Here is a 17,089-nt window from a genome sequence, read left to right on the forward strand (position 1 = left end):
TCTATCCGCCTCGCCCGAAAATCTATAGGCCACATAGACAATCATCAGGGCAGTCTACTTCCCATACACGGATAAATGTATTGAATTATTTTTCCAAAGACTTGGAGCGCTATCCACATAACGATATCGTTGACTATTTTCTTTGCACTTGCCATAGATCTGTAGCTTTATAGTCTTAGGTAGGCAGCCTAGCATGAATGGCGCAAAGCACAATTCTCAAGAGCTAGAAGTCGGTTGCATCGTTGATATATATTGGTCTTTTAGTGCCAGATCTGGGGAAGGGGCATGAGGTTGAGCAACGACTGGCTTATGTCTCCGAAGGAACTAAGAGTCTGTAGAAGAGATATATGAATGAGAACTAGGGCTTTATATGGCTAATCCCAGTCGTGCTGGGAAGGACTCACGTGAGCTGAAATCCCACCCACAGACATTCACGTTCAAACATAAAGCCAGTGAGGGCGCCATTAATCAAGTTCATGCATATTTCCATTCATTTATCCACTACACCCCATCAAAGGTCTCCATGTCTATACGTTGCCCAGCGTCAAACACTCTTAGTTCTACTCGCGGAGTGTGAAAAAAGTGGCAAGAGACCCCCCCCAAAGCCATGCATGTGGCCCTTTTAAACCCCAAAACCAAAAAGAAAGCCTGAAACGGCTCCACCCGAAAAACGCCGCCGAATGCGTGGCAAGGACCAAGGTCGTGAAGTGGTAGATAAGAATCGTAGGTAGACTAAAGAAACGAGGAAAAAGCAAATAGATACTTGATACATCATATCAACACATAGGTGTGTTTACAAGCCATTAAAGCCCATGAGCAGACCCGCACCCGCTACCACCGCTCCAGCGCCTAACCATGGGTGTGGAGTAGCGACTGGCATAGCGGCGCCCGTGGACTGCGCACCTGCACCTGTAGCGCTGATTTGGGGACCGCCGTTCCTTGCACCACCGGTGCCGACGGCGACCGAGGATACGGCATTGGCGACACCAGAGGCGTCTGGGACGCCATTTGATCCGGATTGTATTTCTTGGATCGAGGTTTTGGTGGCGTTGAAGTTCGTTTGTGCGAGCGCAATTTGGTTGTTCTCGAGATCGTAGACTACGTAGGCGGAGCGTAGGAAGGTGTCGCCCAGAACGCAGGTTGAATCTCCTGCGGGACCAATGCCGAGGATGCAGACGGGCTTCCCTCGCTGGTATCCTGCGACGATGACCAGCTCGTTCATGGGAACTGAGATAGTAACGCCCGAGAAACTGAAATCCAATGACCCGTTCTGGTCAGCCAAACCGCAGTCAACGAATGCTGCACCCTGTGTCGAGTCGTACTGGGCGCTGAATTGGGAATACAGGGAGCGGACTAGGTTGTCTGGGAGGTACATGAGCGAGGATCCGGAGTCGAGCAAGACGGGAACTGTGTCGTTGTTGAAGAGAGAACCCGCCTTGCCGTTCATACCCATGGAAGTCAATGCAATAATAAATTCGGCATAGACACCCTGCTCGCGGATGATTGGAAGTTTGCTGAGCTGTCCAGTGTACTTTTCCGTATCGACACCACCAAACAGAATGCTTCCAGTAGATGCATCCAGATCGTTCAACCACAAGGAGTAGGCGTTCGTGTTGATGTTGCCATTATCCGCAAGGAGTTGAGGGAGGTTGGGGTACGCCTTCAGTCCAGCGCGGTTCACCTGGACTTCGTTTATGGTGTATCCAATACCTAAAATACCCTCTGGCGAGCTGGAAACGTATCCAATACCGAATTGCATGCCCTTGATTTCTTGCCCACCGAAATGTAACGTATCCTTCGCGTAATCTCCTGCCGCTCCTGATCCGTCAACATATGAAATATTGAATGCGCTGTTTACGAACTCGTAGGTCGATGAGGAGTTTGCATCGTACGTTCCGGAATCGGCGCACTGGCTCCCACGCGAGCTGCATAGCTGAGAGCTCGCCGCGTTTGCCCACAAGTCGCTACTCCCTGTATCAATGTGCAGACGGAGCTTCTGCTCCGGTGTCCCTAAACTCGCATTCGCGAAATAGAGGGTCTCTAGGTTGTCGAGCGTTTCCTGGACGGTCTTCTGCCGTCGTCTTAATCGGTCCCGAGCAACGGGGTTAATGACATGACGGCGCTGAATGTCGAGGTTGAGTACTCTGGGATTCTGGTTCGATCAGTGACTGTAGAATAAATACAATGAGGTTTTCGGCGTGCGGTGATGGTTGGGGCATGCCTGCGGACTTCATCGGAGGACCAGGATGGCGGGAAAGCCAAGACTCGTACTTACTTCTCGCTGGACCAGATTGAAAGCCGCTACCGACGACAATAACTGGGCGGCGAGCGCCAAGGTAGAGGATTTCATGGTAGGTGGGTTGGTGAAGTGTTGTGGATATTAGGGAGTTAATTGTGAGTATACGCAGCAAGTAAAGTAAGGGTCGCAGATAGGGCTGGAGCGCATGAAGTCAGAGGTGGTGCCAAAATAGGAGTGAGGCAGGGGGTGTATGAACGTTACGTACCTTTTTCGGTATTCACGAGGGACCCAGGAATTACGTGGCAATGAACGACTTGAGGGAGCCAGCGAGGGGGTAGGATAAACAAAAGGGAAAGGGAAACAGATGGAAAGGCAGACGCGGGCGTGTGTCACAGGACTTTAAGGACAGAGGCTCTGGAGGCGTTGATGACGCGGCGATTCCAAAATGACCTTCAGTCCCGGACGCTGTTTCAGCGACTCCGATGACGCCTGGACAGGGACGGATGAAGCGGCAGGTCCGATTCTGACTGAGCGCCAGCGGGTAGCTGCGCTTTAATAAGACGGCGCGGACCTGTGGGCCTCTCAGCGGTCGCCATCCAACTATCTTCCTTCCTTTTGTGCTCAGCTAGTGATCACGGTGGCGGTGCAGGTTCAACCACCTTGGAAACCTTGGAGCCGAGCAGCCCAGGTCATCCGAGCCAGCGGCCAAGCGCCCTGTGAGGATCACTTAAGCCCTACGTTACGCTGTCTTTTGATGGGACAGTGTTGCTTCTTTCGTGCTCCATCATGCCGAGCTACTTGGGGTCTAGCCTGCGGGTACGCATGGAATGCCAAAGAAATCGAACGAGGCATGAGAGAGAAAAAGGCTGTTGAACGCCGACTGTCCGGTCACACAAAGAAAGGTGGAAATCAAGATCTGGCGACGGGGAAAACAGGCCAGCTGATGGCTTGCGCGTCGCAAAGTTAGTCAGGCGTCTGGAGACTCCGACCGCCGTTGTGCTCTCTCCACAGCCACCGAGCTGTCGAAATCGCTAATCACAACTTATGGGATTGTTGAAATTCATAGGGCTTGCTGTTACGGCATCTCAGACACTTAGACAAACGCGCACTGCGCGTCTCGTTGCATGAGGCGAGGTCGAGCAGCTGTTGTTGCCGCAAGGGGGGAGGTGAAACAATGCTGTGACATGTCGAGATAAGAATGGCATCCAGGAACAGGAAGGTCAACCCAGTGCCGAGACGTGGCTGAAGGGGAACATGTGGCTCGCGTTCGATGTGGCCAGTGGGTTGTGGATGGCCGCGGAGACGAGGATGGAGATCCAAGCGGATTGCGGAATGAAGGAGGATGATTGAGAGATTCCAGCAATCTCCGATCCTCATATTACCTTCATAGACTGAGAAGAATGAGATTTCTACTTGGTATCACGTGCTTCTGCTGGCCCCAAATTCTGTCAATAGCTAGTCACCATTCCTTAGTTACGACATTGCGCGCTAATCCAGATGTGGGTAGCGTGAAAGCGTGAAAACGTGAAAGTGCTTAACGCGTCTCGCGTCAACCCCACGAGAAGTTCAACCTCAACCTCAACCCACCATGGCGAAAGCAGAGTCCTCGAAAGCGGGCGCCCGCAACGGTATCAAGGCAAATCCCAATGTTGTCGGTGGCGCAAACTACGAGCTTCCATGGTCGGTTCTAACATCTACAAGTTCTCCCCTATCAAATCTCTCAATTGACGTTGACCAGGGTTGAGAAGTATCGCCCCGTCTTCCTCGATGATGTTGTTGGTAACACCGAAACAATCGAGCGCCTTAAGATCATCGCTAAAGATGGAAATATGCCGCACGTTATCATCTCCGGGATGCCCGGTATTGGAAAGACAACCTCCATCCTCTGCCTCGCGCGACAACTCCTTGGTGACGCCTACAAAGAAGCCGTACTAGAGCTCAATGCCTCAGATGAGCGTGGTATCGACGTGGTTAGGAATAGAATAAAAGGCTTTGCACAAAAGAAAGTGACGCTACCGCCAGGAAGACAAAAGCTCGTAATCCTGGACGAGGCCGACAGCATGACAAGCGGCGCACAGCAGGCGCTCCGAAGAACGATGGAAATCTACAGTGCAACCACACGCTTCGCATTTGCCTGCAATCAATCCAACAAGATCATCGAGCCCCTCCAATCTCGCTGTGCTATCCTCCGATACGCCCGTCTTACGGACGCACAAGTTGTCCGCCGCATCCTGCAAATCTGCGAAGCTGAAAAGGTGGAGTATTCGGATGACGGTATCGCTGCGCTTGTATTTTCCGCCGAGGGTGATATGCGACAAGCTATCAACAATCTCCAATCGACGCATGCTGGATTCGGTTTCCTAAATGGGGATAATGTTTTCAAAGTGGTGGACAGTCCACATCCAATAAAAGTCCAGGCTATGATAAAGGCATGCCATGAGTGTAGGGTAGATGATGCGTTAACAGCGCTGAAGGAACTGTGGGGTTTGGGATATTCGTGCCATGATATTATAAGTACCATGTTCAAGGTCACCAAGACCATCCCAGACTTGAGTGAGCATGCTAAACTGGAGTTTATCAAGGTATGTCTCTCACATTCTAATTGCATCACTCGAATCTAGTGGATAAGTCCTATCACAGGAAATCGGATTCACTCACATGCGCATCCTCGAAGGCGTTCAAACCCTCCTTCAGCTCTCTGGATGCATAGCGCGACTGTCAAAGATCAACATGAACCCCCAACTTTTTACGGTTCCAACCAAATAAGGGCCAAGAATAAGATATGATTTGCATGGTCAGCATGGTCTTCGGCGTTAGGTCCTTTTGGTTTTCTAGAAATGTAGGAGCATTTTTTGGGTGGCATGGAAGACACAGTTGTTCAGTGACATGGGAGTTAGGAGGTGATAAACCCTAAGTTATTGAAGTGTTGCAAGAGACAGTCAACAACAACTAAACCTATCCCTTCCATCAGGTGCCTAGCTAATCGTATAACCGTCCCTTTAGCTTTTTGATTTATCCTCAAACATACTAAGACTGAGACTTCATTGCCCCTTGCCTCTTCTTACTCCGATTCACGTCAAAATTTCTCCCACTATGCAAATGGCCCGCAAGGATATCACCTTATCCCTCATCTTAGCCATAGATCCAGCTCGATCCCTCCCCCAGCCATTCCCTGCCTACGGCCTTCTAAACTTCATCCTCTCCCGCTTGCGAAAACACTCCTTACCTCGCCTGTAGCGCTATTGGATGCTCCCGCGAATGCGGCGGCGCGAAATGATACTCATCGCCGACCGACCATCCGGTTTACCCTGCCCAACCCTCTTTCGTCGGCCAAACGACCTTCCTTTGAGCTTCAAACCGCTTACAGGGTTTTGCACTCGAGAACGGGGATGATAGTGGGGCCGAGAGCGAGAATGATCTCGTGCAAGGATATGCCATCCAAGTGTGCGAGACTCTGGTAGTCTAGTCGCCCGTGTAAATTTTGGTCCGCAGATGTCCGCAGAATTAAGTCGCGTCTGAAGTATCTCAACCTACGACGCGAGTTAACGTGTTTCCTGCTTAGATACTACTTTCGCATGCCTCCTGAGAACATTGACAATTTCTGGCTCTTTTCCTAACGTGGAGGACGTGCTGAATAGTTCTCAATTCCCCGCTATCATTAGCTCAACGGCAGCAGATGAGCCCTAACCACAAAACTTGCGCCTGCCGTTTGATGAAGCTGCTGCTCTGCTTAAAAGCAGTACTGGTTACGACTTGAAGCCTGGTCAAAAACAAGCCCTTGAGGACCTATACAACGATCATAACAGTATACTCATTGCGCAGACTAGGTATGGGAAGACACATGTTATTATAGGGTATTATGCAACACTAGATCCTTAGTTGTGGCCTATTACTCTTATAATAAGTCCTCTAAAGGCAATGGAACAGGGACAGGCTTGTCCTTAAATAGTTGAGTTGCTGGAGGTGTGAGAGGATCCATCGCACAAAAGTTGGGCCCCCAAGGTAATTAATTGAACACAGGGTTATCTCTGCGACCTGTGGTGCGATTTTGCCAAAAGTTATACTAATTAACGCTGAATTAGATAAATTAATTTATTCTAGCGCTAAGCCTCGTAATAAGAGCAACAGAGAGATGGTAGGTCGCGTTAAAGTCAAGAGAAGGTGGATTTTCCCATACAAACCTGGGCCCCCAAGCTACCAAAAATTACACGGGCGACTTGACCCTCCTGCGGTGAACCCCTCACGGCACGTGACCCGGGCCAAAACGGGGGGTTGCTTATTACTAGACTACGAGACTCTGGGATATTGGGACGATACGTATCGATGTTTTCACTGCTACATCTAGGGCTGGAACTGGCATTGGGGCATACGCACTACGGCCCCCGCAGCGTATTTTTTTCTCCCTCTGCTTCCATCTTCATCAGACAGGAAAATCGCTAGTGTGGTGTCAGAATCTCATAGTCTCCTTTCGTCCTCTAAAGATCAACTAGACATTTCCAAATTCAATAAATATTGAACAGCATGTGCTGTAGTATCATCTGAGACAATGAGTCCATAATTTTGTGCCGCCATGGTTGGTTATTTCCCTTGCTTGAAGAAAGCCTAGAATCTCGATTGCTAGAAGTTCGGGCAACGCAAGGAGGTGAATTTCAACCCATCCTCTCTTACCCTAACAGAGTCTGACAAGAAATTCCAAAGGTGGTCAGCTTGTGTGAACTTCAGCATAAAGACTCTCAGCCCATGCATCTAAGCACTAGACAGGGCTTAGCATCATTCCAACTGCTCACCAACACATGGCAAGAAGCTTGCAGGCAAGTTCCTTTTCCCAAACATAAGCGTAAATGCCTCCGGCACGTCGCCATCTAGAAGGTAAGCACAGAACCTAGGTTCTTAAGCAAGTGCAAAACAAAGCGACACTTACTATTTCTTTACCTATTCACAAAGTGTAAGTAATAACCAGGAAGAACATCTACACTTTTGAACTTTAGCATACGCTATATAAACACATCAGGCACACAAAGCATGCATACGCACCCAAACCAAACCAGCTTCATTTATGACACTTTTCAGCGTCTCAAGAATTGTTTACAAGAAAACCGAAAAGCAATCTCAAACTAAACACTCCTGGTGTTAAAACAGGGCCGAAGCCTGTCCATCGTCAATCGTACCATAATTCGTTATTGAAAAAAACCCGCCAACGCCAAACAGGAAGAACCAGACCCAAAAAACAGTCTCAAAATGCGTGCAGAATGCTATCCGCTCGCCATGCCACGCTGAAACAAAATGCTTTTCGCTATGCTCGCTATGCCGCTCGAAAAAAAGAGAAAAGAAAAAGTGACCCGGTACAATCTACCGATTCCGAGGAACCGTTTGAGTTTCTTCATGCTCTTCGCCCGCTTTATACGCACTTTCAAAATCATCAGAACATTTCATGACCGAGGCCTCCATAGCCGTCATCTGCACTCACTGCGGCACGATGTCCCTCCACTCCGTTTGGAATAGATGGAAGTGGCGGTACAGTGACACCGTCTGGGACGATGATGACGACTTCCTCCTTGGTGACGGAGGACTTCTTCTTGTTGAGTTTGCGGCCCGAGGACTTGGCACTGACTGTTCGACGGGCTTTCTTGTTGCTGCTAGTAGCATTAGCGCTGTCGTTGCCATTACCTCTGTGCTTCTTGGAGCTGATGTTCATGCCGAAACCCGCCTTCTTGCTCTTGGTCTCTGCTTCGCTCTCGTAGTATGATTCGAGGTCACTGTCTGTGGTGACAGGCTTGTAGTCGTGATCGTCGGCGCCGGCAGCCGTGGCCTTGCGCTTCTTTGTGATCTTGCGCTTTGGGTTGTTCTGGGTATTGGGAGACAACTTAGTCTCAACCAATGCGTGTGGATTCAGTTCACCCTGCGGCCAGAAGTGCCTCGTGTTTGGTTCGGTGATGATGCTTGAGTCGTCGAGGCTTTGGTGGAGGATAGAGCGCGATCTCTTGGAGGATCGCTCGCCATTGGTGTTCTCGAGAGCAAGCGTAGTCGTAGAGTGCGAATACCCGAAACGGTACTGCGATGATGGCGTGAAGCGGCCATTTGGGGTGGTGACATCGAGGGTCGGGACGGGCGGGATGTCGTCGCCGAGGACATCATAGAGCTGCTTCCGGGCTTCTTGCAGCTTGATTTCAAGGTTTGAGACTCGTTTCACCAGCACCTTTTGCTTGTGCAGGTCCTTCTTGCTTGGGGACTTCCGCAGGGCTGGCGAGGGCGCCGGAAGGTCTAGAGACGGGTCTAGGACATCACCACCAGTCTTCTCAGCGGTGCCTGCACTTAGTGTCAATACAAGAGGCTCCTTGCATCCGCCACAAACCAGGGAGGAACTCACTGCTCTTGCGCGGCTTGATTGGCCGCGTGAAAACTTTGGCGGCGGGCAGGAGGCCCTCTGCCTTGGCCTTGGCATAGGCCAGTTCCGCCTGCCTTTTCCTCTCGTCCTCCTTCCCCTCCTCCTTCTCCGCACCTCCCGCCTTCCTCTTCCCCAGCACGCTCAATCCCGACTCCTTCCAAAAGGAGGACACGGCATGCGAAAATCGCCCGAAGGCACTTTTGGGGGCGGTTGGGGGACCGGCGGGGACAGTAGCAGGGGCAGCTCCTGCTTTGCCCTGGGTGGGCGGAGCGGAAGCCTCCTCATTGAACTTTGTAATGAGGTCGTCAATTGCTAGCTCCTGCCAGTAGATACTTGGAGGCGGATGAATGGAGCTTGTGGAGTTCATGGCGGCTTCCTTGAAGCGCGACCCGCGTGGCTCGGTGGCGGTCTGATTTGCCATTGTGGGTAAGGAGAATCAATCGTAGATGCTCGAAACGGCAAAAAAGCAAGCTCTGCTGGGCGGGGAAGGTGAGATGTTCCACGTGTTAGCCGGCACGTAAGGGAGAAAAGGAAAGCGAGGTTCGCTGCCAACACGCGAGGTCAACATTCAAAACGCGGTGCCCCGTGCGCCTTGTTACGTCAACAATCACATGCGAAAACAAAATCCTCCCCCCCCCGTTTGAGGGCTTCAGAGTGCACGCTAAGTTTCTAAACAAGGGTCCAAACCGATGGTCCATGCATTTCTTCTTTTATATTCTGCTCTCCGACTCCAGCCATACCACACTTCTCGGCGATGCCATCTCACCAATGCCTATCGTGCTACTACGCACATCAGGCACCACCATTACACACTCCCCATAGCTCAGATAGTCCGTCTCGCAGTTCAATTGCTGTCCGAGCTCTTCGCTCTGCCCCTTCTGCTCACCCTTTGGTGCAACCCTTGCTCTGATCTCAACGTTCGGCAACAGCACATTGCCTGGTTTTAGAGGGATTAAAATTATTGGCAGTTTCTTCTCCTCACCTTCCTTCGCCGTAAATTGTGCCCGCCGCTGCCCTGCCACAAGCCAAACATCAGGGTTTGCCTCAATTGAATATACAAAGTCCATGGCGTCATCTGATGACTTTAAATTAGCGGCTGCCACGAGGGCAGATGGCCAGCCCCAACGGCGTGTGTGCTTTATGCATAGCTCCGTGAGAAGTGGTTGACCGACAACAGCAATAGCTGTAGAATGCGACGGTGCCTGCTCCGGAGACTCGAGAAAGAGGGATGCAGTGTGAAGGATGTGGGTTTGTGGGATAGAGACAGTGATGATAATGCGGCGGGAGGGGTGCGGCGAAGGGGGTACGATTCCTGGCACAGAAGACGTGAGTTTAGGCGTCGTCGAGAGGAGGATCAACCCATTATTCTGGAATGTGTTAATTAAAGTCAAGTATTTGGAGATAATAGCGTCGTACCTCATGCCAGTTTCGTAGCCACTTTTCAGTATCTCCCCGAATGATGTGAGGAAGACTATCAATGCATTCAGCCCAGCCCATGTCCTCAAACGTTCCCATGTCAACTTTATCCAGCAGTGCAATTTTCTCATACTGATGTGGTAGAATACGGTGCTCCAAACGATCTGTGAACGTGGCAATAAGTAGGCGCCCGAGTCTGTGTACCTGGCTGTTTTCAACAGCCGTAGCAAACAGTTCACATACGCGAGCCAAGACGTCTTCGTTCATGCATCGGTACTCGACTGAAAGTGCCAGGCTTCCGGTATTGGGATTGCGGCTTTGCCTTCGTTTATTTGGATCCACGGGCTTCTTCGTGATCTTGTATGTGACTGAAAGTGGCTGTTTTGGGAATACAAGGGTAGAGTCCTTGATCCTTTTCGGGACAAATACACCAAACTCTTCCGACTCCTCCAGCCCGACATCTAGAATCTCTAGAGGAACGTGGTTAGCTGTCTTTATGTTGAACTTCGAATAGAGTGACTCGTTCTTAAAGTGGTCGTGTACATTGACATCGAGAGGAAGTTCAATGGGAATGATGAAGGATGAGTAGTACTGAAATTCCCCTTTGTCTGTAAAGTAAACCACTTCGAGTTTGATTGAAAGTTCGGGTAGGATTTGCTCGAGCTCGTACGGCACTCGAAAAGTTGCTGTGGTGTCTGGTGCCATACTCGCAATGTCAATGACTCCAGGGTTCGGCTTATCCTCAATTGTTACTTCGCCTGACGTCACAGTGGTATTCGCGGTACGTAATCTCAAGCCTGCAGAGGCAGACCTGAGCCTGATCTCAGCTCGTTGCATGTCATTCCAACCACTTCTGCACTCGATCTCGACAGATCGCGGCCGGTCAATGTGGATAAAGTGCGAGAGGTATACCCTAGCTTGGAAAGCTTCTACGCGTGGGAAGCAAAGAACCCTCGACTTCTTCGCTGCTTTCAGTGAAGTTGCGGACACCGAGGTGGTGATTCCGAGTGGAGTTGTTGCTTCGGCTTTCCTGAAAGGCTCGTGAATAAATATGATTCGTTTGGCCTCGATAACAATCTTGTCGACCATATATGGACCGGTGGTGTTTACCTAGAACGTTAGCTAGGAACGCATACAGGGCCTCTCAGACATACGTTCGATCCGAGCCAGATCCGGCAAATGCCTTTCTTCAACTTTATGGTACCTGAACTCTCCAACCAGATTTCTTTTCCCTGTGCCGAAGTTGCGCTAATTAACTGCACTTTGGCCCGTTCGATCTCTATCTCATCTTCTAAAACATGTCGAAATTGGAGTCGTAATTGAAAGCCATCCTTTTCGTCAAAATGGCGAACGTATGGCTCCACGATAATATCGCCAAAGTACTTCGTCATAGGAACTGTTCTGTCGTATGGGATATGCTCAGAGAACTCGACCAAATCGCTAAAAACACCGGTGGTGTCCACCTTGTCATCGTTTAGCCACTCTTTTGGCCACTCTTGCATATCAGATGAGCTTCCTCGCTTCAATGAAGAACGAAGCGACATGCGATGTGCTGCTGACTTCGCGAGGAGATTGAGGAGAGTCCGCACATACTCATCTTTTCGATTAAGCTTCTTAAGGCACTGTGCATACATCTTCAGCATCGTGGTTTCAACGTAGTTCCACCTACTCTCAGAAAACAGTGAAGCCATACGACCAAAGTACATGGCAGCTGCAGCAAAATCGCCAAGCTCACTGTTAGATCTGTCAGTGCGAAATTGTACAGGTATGAGAGGGATAGCGTACAATCGAAGAGCAGCTAGATCTCCAAGTATGCCCTCCCCGGACTTAACTTGTCCTGCAGCCATGTAGTGCTTGACGATCAAGTCGCTTAGTTTCTACCGGGTGGATTAATTGACGCTTTGAAGTCAAGATATTACTGACCTTACCTCGTAGGATTCTCGGAACTGGTCGATAGACGACACTCCACTGACAAGTTGCGCCGCAGAGAGTCCGACCGTAGGGGAAGTGACAGAATGCGCTTCAAGACCAGCTACCCCTCCTTCTTCGTCATTGCTCGTTCTATTTAAATCTACGTCTCTAAAATCCTCTTTCTGAACACGAGATGAGATTATAGCAGCCCAACCAATATTCCAGCCCATAGATTTACCAACATGCTCAAGGATTCGCCGTTCTACAACATAAAGTTGAGCCCGGGCGGCTGCTAATTCTTGAAGTCCAGACTTGGCTTGGGGTACAATAGACTCCTGTGCTGGGACTGGTCTATCTTGGTACTGCCCATCAGCAAACACGACCTGCCCGGTGGAAGTGGGTTGGGCATAAGGTGGATCTGCCGAAGCGGAGCGACCGTAGTTGAGAGATGTTGAACGTGTGGGATGGATCATGGTCTTTGGTTCGGCAACGCTGACCTTTAGTTCTTCGCTGTGATTCCCAAACGAACGCATTTTGCCTGAAGAACTCGTGGCTGCATCTTTTGAGAACTTAGAAATAGGAAGTGATGATGTCGCTGTCTCGTCTAATAGCTGCTGGAGAGCGGCAAATGTCCAGGATCGCACGAGATTATCCACGAGACGCTTAGGGAAAGTGGTTTCATGAGCAATAGCACTGTATTTATGTCAGTATAAATCGATGCATATCTGATGATCGACCCACCCATTGAGGAGGTCATCTCGCAACAGCCGACTTGCGGAAGTAATGAAATGAATGGCGCGGGAGCAAAGTTCAGCTAAAGAGAGTAGATCTTCGGAGTTCTCCAAAACTGTGGCATGCTTTGTACCAACATTTACGTCATCGACAGAGCGCTGAAGTACACCCGTGTTTGGTCTTGGTTGTAATTTTGCTGCTAGATCAGACCCTGTCGAGCGAGCGTTTCCTAACCGCAAAAGTAGTGACATTTGACGGGCGAATACATAAGACCGAAAATCGAAGATAGAGATGTTGTTTGAGAGGATTAAGTCTCGATAGTTCTTCTTCTGCGAGCTGATTGGTTTCTCGTCATGTAGGTGTGCTTGTGGTTCTTTCCGCCCGCCGTCATCTTTTTGTGATCGCTTCAATATCTCCGAAGCTCTCTCGTGGATGTCTTCAGAATAGTTGAGAATAGCGCCTCCTTGGGTCTGACCGCCCTCATCAGACTGATCACGGACGATGGTATCAAGTCCAATGGAAAGCTCGTCGTATCCAAGAAGCGCATCTTCGACCAGGCCAACACTCTCGAAACCCTTTGCTAGACCTTCTTTGAGGATGAAAAAGGTGCAAAAGTTCCAGCCGGGTAGGGCGCGCTGTGAATCCTTCTCTCGTATATCCTCTTCGTACTGGCTAACCCGCAAATCAAAGGAGAGAAGGATCAAGGTTTTGAACTTGACTATTACATCATTCCAGACCTTTTCCTGCTCCTGAGGGCTTTCATTGATCGGTGGGCTCGTGGCGGTTGAGGTTGATGGCAGCATGTGTGGCGGGACAGCATCTTTCTGTAGTCGCACTTGGGCTACTCGATCCGGAGCGGACTTGGAGGAGATGTTGAAATCCGCGCGGATTTTCTCAAGAATGGTAGTAGTCCCACGAGTCCATCGCGAGGTTGTGCTTGACTTTTCTTTTTCACCAGTAGCGGCGCCGGAAGATGCGGTTCCCCTAGGCTGGCTGGCGGCCGGTGTATCTGGAATTACTACATGAAGAATCATCCATTCAAAAGCATCGTGGTTTTCTTGTGTGCTTGACGAGGAACTGCTTTGGGACGGAGGTGTATGGGTCTTTACCCATTCTCTCAGCTGCTTTCGGGCAGTCGACTTATATGTGTCAGAATCATCGCATCTGAGTAAGTAGATCTTTAAATATGGGGTTTGGCGGAGACCAGGGATCTGATGTCGTCTCTCCTTTGATGGTGGTCTAATAATCTCAGAGCTTGTCGGTCCTGACATGCGCTGGCTAGAGCTCGTTCTATGAAGTCCTTCTGGCGGTGCCAGTCCTGGTGAGGTGACACCAGAAATGTGAACTGAGTCTTTGCTCGGCACGAGATCCACATGCAAAGAGTCTATTGATCTCAAAGGACGGTTTGGTGATTTCCAGTGTAGGTTTCGAAGGGGCAGACGTAGAGATAATTGTTCCTGTACAAGCGGAAAGAGGCCCGATGGGTCATGATATTCGACTGCATATTATGTCAGAATATCTGTAGAAGGTAGTACCTGAATGCGTGAGGGTTACCCGTGACTTTGGAGCTGGATGAACCATCCATCACACTGGAACCAGAGAGGTTTTGCCTAGAAACATCCTTTGCGGCACCCAAGACTGGCGCACCATCTCCAGTCGCGGTCATGAAATGTACGCGCCAGGAAAGTTCAGGAGAAGGCTACAAATGGGTCACTAGGGCTATGGACGCACTCAGGTGGATGATTTGTTAGCTCTGAAGTGAATGTCGGCACATGGTTAAAATGCCGCTAAGGGGTTTCAGATTGACTAGTCTCTTCTTAGTCTAGCCTAAGGCCGACATCATGTGCTCGCTTCGAGGAAGGAAGCTATGACCTCACTCCTCCAGCCTCGCTTTGATGAGCCTCGCTCCTTGAGCTTCACTTCGGTTTAAGATCCATGATTATCTGAACGTGGTCCTCGTCATTGTCGTCGGAGAAACGACCGTCCCGGTGCTACCATTTCTCGCTGTCTCTTCGTATCCATCGCCTATCAGAGTTGTCCAAGTTCTACCAAAACTCGTGATGGGAGAATCAGCCTTGTGCGGTGCCTTGGTGGCACCCAAATTTTGCCTTACCGGCAAAGCATGAGGCTCGCATTCGTCGCATTGGCGTTTCTACGACACCATCCGAAGTGTCGTGATGAATCTTTTCCCACCCTTTCTTTGATGCTCTGTCTCCTCATAAACCTTAGATTCCTACACAGCCCCTGATCATTTGACTAGGATCCATAATGTTCGCCTCTACTCATTCATTTTGTGTGATTATCCTTTCTGCTTGTGCGCCTTGCTTCTTGCCCCCTTTCACTATTTAGGTCCGCTATTTGCCCCTCATATTCGTCAGACAAGGCTTGGTCTCTTAAGCTTCTTACTCTTTACTTTATCTCCACGCCCCTAGAGTTCCTTCCGAGACCCTCTAAAACTTAGGTTCGAAATTTGGCTTTACAGGCCTGTAGTCAACGCTCGCCGTCCAACCCACTGCAGTCTAGGAGCTGTCGAAGAATATCCAACAAGTCATCGAGCAAGCACATAAAGACTTCAGGTAGATCTATCAGCTCAATAGATATCCACGACCTACGGATTCCCGGCGAGGATCTGTTCTACACTATGGGATTAGGAGACTATTCCCCCGGTAGTATCTGGTACTATGCGCCGACCAAAGTCGCGCCGATCATTTTCATCGTCTTGTTCTTCATGTCTGGGGTCATCCATGCCTGGCAAACTATGTAAGCAACACCATACGGAGCAAGTCAACCTTTAGCTCATGGCTTTTAGCAAACACAAGTCTTGGCGGACGACCATTCTTCTGCCATGGGCTGCAGCTTTGATGATCGCTGGCTTCGCTACCCGTGAATATGGGGCGTTCCACACCGATCGCCTCGAATTCCTCATCGCCTCAGTTGTACTTATCATGAGCGGTCCCCCGGTCTATGCCCTCATCAATTACTTCATCTTGTCCCGTATCCTCTACTACATCCCTTACCTTTCACCCATGCATCCTGGACGCGTTGTCACGACATTTGTCGGCCTGGATGCAGTGTGTGAAATCCTTATTGGCCAGGGTGCCTGGCGGATGGCGAATTCCTCCATGACTGAAGCCCAACGGCAACTCGGAGCCAACCTAGTCACAGCCTCACTATGTCTCCAGGCAACTTTATTTGGCGCCTTTGGGCTCCTAGCCGCCCAATTCCAAGTATGTCATCTCCTAGAATGCATCCCGAAGACCACTAGCTTATTTAGCAGTACCGCGCTACGAAAGCGAACGTCCTGACCAAAGACCTTCGTATTGTACTGTATGTACTGTACGTCAGCGCATCCATCGTCACCATTCGCTGCATCTACAGACTTGTTGAATACATAATGGGCTGGGATAGCACCATCTACAAAAACGAAATCTTCTTCTGGATTTTCGAGGCGCTCATCATGTTCATAAACACTGCGCTGCTCAATATATACCACCCCGGAAAGCGTCTCCCTCGATCCAACAATGTCTTCCTAGATCGCGATGGTGTTACCGAAAGGGCGGGACCTGGTTGGGCCGACGATCGACCTTGGCCTGCTACTGTATTTGATCCTTTTGACCTCTGGGGAATGTTCACTGGGAGAGATAAGAAGAGCCAGTTCTGGGATATGAACGATGATGAACTTGCGCAGCTGAGAGCCGAGAATAAAGCTAAAAAGAGGGGTATCATTGCGGGATTCTTCGACCCCTTTCACTTGTGGGGCGAGCGAGGATACGTTGGGAAGCATCTCTCGAAGAAGCCCGCTCAAAGTGAGCCAGCTGTGACTCAGGAAGCCAAGAATGAGGAGACCAAGAAGAGTGTTCGGGACACCGGTGAGCTTGTCTAAGAATTTGTTTGAGTCCGGCTGATAATATAGCGGTTAAACATTAGCAGTGTCAGCGTAAACAGCGTGAGGGTTGACGGCTAGTGACTTTTTCAGTAGGTGTTTCATGTTGGTTGTGAATATTTGGACTTCCCTCCCTTTTTTCCTTGTTGCTTCATGTTTCAGTTTAATAGAGTCATTTATGGACGTAGCCAAAGACCCAAACCAATGGTCTGAATATTTTGTACTTGTATATCTTTCATAGTAGACTGCCATCTCAAACAAGTGTTTCCCCTTCTATTTTATCTGCGGCAATTTCGAAACCCGAATACTTTTCAATTTCTCTTGCTGGCATTCAACAGACTGCCAAAAGAGGTTTAGACATTGTTGTATTTTGTACATGTACCCTCCCACTCGAGCCCCGTCCCTTGTCTCTAGTTTCCGGTCCCTCCCCTCAAAACCCAAAGTTCCCTTTGCTCTTGGCAATTGTACTTCACAGAGAGCCTCAATGTTCTCGTGTAGTTATATAGCTCGAAATCTGCTCCTC

At 49.8% G+C, this 17,089-nt stretch overlaps 6 protein-coding genes across 6 annotated transcripts; 2 read left to right on the forward strand and 4 right to left on the reverse strand.

Moving 5' to 3' along the window:
* Window positions 1-462: 462 nt before the first annotated feature.
* Window positions 463-2,748, reverse strand: BDR25DRAFT_303361 (candidapepsin-4 precursor). Its single transcript, XM_033689995.1, has 3 exons — window positions 2,505-2,748; window positions 2,276-2,435; window positions 463-2,152 (listed from the first exon to the last, which is right to left on the reverse strand). The coding sequence occupies exons 2-3, from the start codon at window positions 2,348-2,350 to the stop codon at window positions 794-796; spliced, it is 1,434 nt and encodes a 477-aa protein (XP_033548150.1). The 5' UTR covers window positions 2,351-2,435; window positions 2,505-2,748; the 3' UTR covers window positions 463-793.
* A 492-nt stretch (window positions 2,749-3,240) lies between these two features.
* On the reverse strand, window positions 3,241-3,722 carry BDR25DRAFT_25690 (uncharacterized protein). Its single transcript, XM_033686443.1, has one exon. The coding sequence runs from the start codon at window positions 3,614-3,616 to the stop codon at window positions 3,275-3,277; it is 342 nt and encodes a 113-aa protein (XP_033548151.1). The 5' UTR covers window positions 3,617-3,722; the 3' UTR covers window positions 3,241-3,274.
* A 105-nt stretch (window positions 3,723-3,827) lies between these two features.
* On the forward strand, window positions 3,828-5,005 carry BDR25DRAFT_223340 (P-loop containing nucleoside triphosphate hydrolase protein; the record flags this gene model as incomplete). The annotated part of the gene is made up of 3 exons (XM_033685097.1): window positions 3,828-3,919; window positions 3,978-4,821; window positions 4,880-5,005. 3 exons carry the CDS (start codon window positions 3,828-3,830, stop codon window positions 5,003-5,005), a joined length of 1,062 nt encoding a protein of 353 aa, XP_033548152.1.
* Window positions 5,006-7,284: 2,279 nt separating this feature from the next.
* On the reverse strand, window positions 7,285-9,127 carry BDR25DRAFT_25697 (uncharacterized protein). The gene is made up of 2 exons (XM_033686449.1): window positions 8,607-9,127; window positions 7,285-8,545 (listed from the first exon to the last, which is right to left on the reverse strand). Exons 1-2 carry the CDS (start codon window positions 9,043-9,045, stop codon window positions 7,659-7,661), a joined length of 1,326 nt encoding a protein of 441 aa, XP_033548153.1. The 5' UTR covers window positions 9,046-9,127; the 3' UTR covers window positions 7,285-7,658.
* Window positions 9,128-9,334: 207 nt separating this feature from the next.
* On the reverse strand, window positions 9,335-14,424 carry BDR25DRAFT_333962 (TMEM1 family protein-like protein; the record flags this gene model as incomplete). Its single annotated transcript, XM_033692890.1, has 7 exons — window positions 14,238-14,424; window positions 12,693-14,181; window positions 11,969-12,644; window positions 11,826-11,917; window positions 11,195-11,774; window positions 10,041-11,150; window positions 9,335-9,991 (listed from the first exon to the last, which is right to left on the reverse strand). The coding sequence occupies exons 1-7, from the start codon at window positions 14,347-14,349 to the stop codon at window positions 9,335-9,337; spliced, it is 4,716 nt and encodes a 1,571-aa protein (XP_033548154.1). The 5' UTR covers window positions 14,350-14,424.
* A 466-nt stretch (window positions 14,425-14,890) lies between these two features.
* Window positions 14,891-16,768, forward strand: BDR25DRAFT_285850 (uncharacterized protein). Its single transcript, XM_033688210.1, has 3 exons — window positions 14,891-15,443; window positions 15,493-15,910; window positions 15,961-16,768. Exons 1-3 carry the CDS (start codon window positions 15,325-15,327, stop codon window positions 16,564-16,566), a joined length of 1,143 nt encoding a protein of 380 aa, XP_033548155.1. The 5' UTR covers window positions 14,891-15,324; the 3' UTR covers window positions 16,567-16,768.
* Window positions 16,769-17,089: the final 321 nt, after the last annotated feature.

This window comes from Lindgomyces ingoldianus (assembly GCF_010093535.1).
Source record: "Lindgomyces ingoldianus strain ATCC 200398 unplaced genomic scaffold BDR25scaffold_14, whole genome shotgun sequence".
NCBI lineage: Eukaryota > Fungi > Ascomycota > Dothideomycetes > Pleosporales > Lindgomycetaceae > Lindgomyces > Lindgomyces ingoldianus.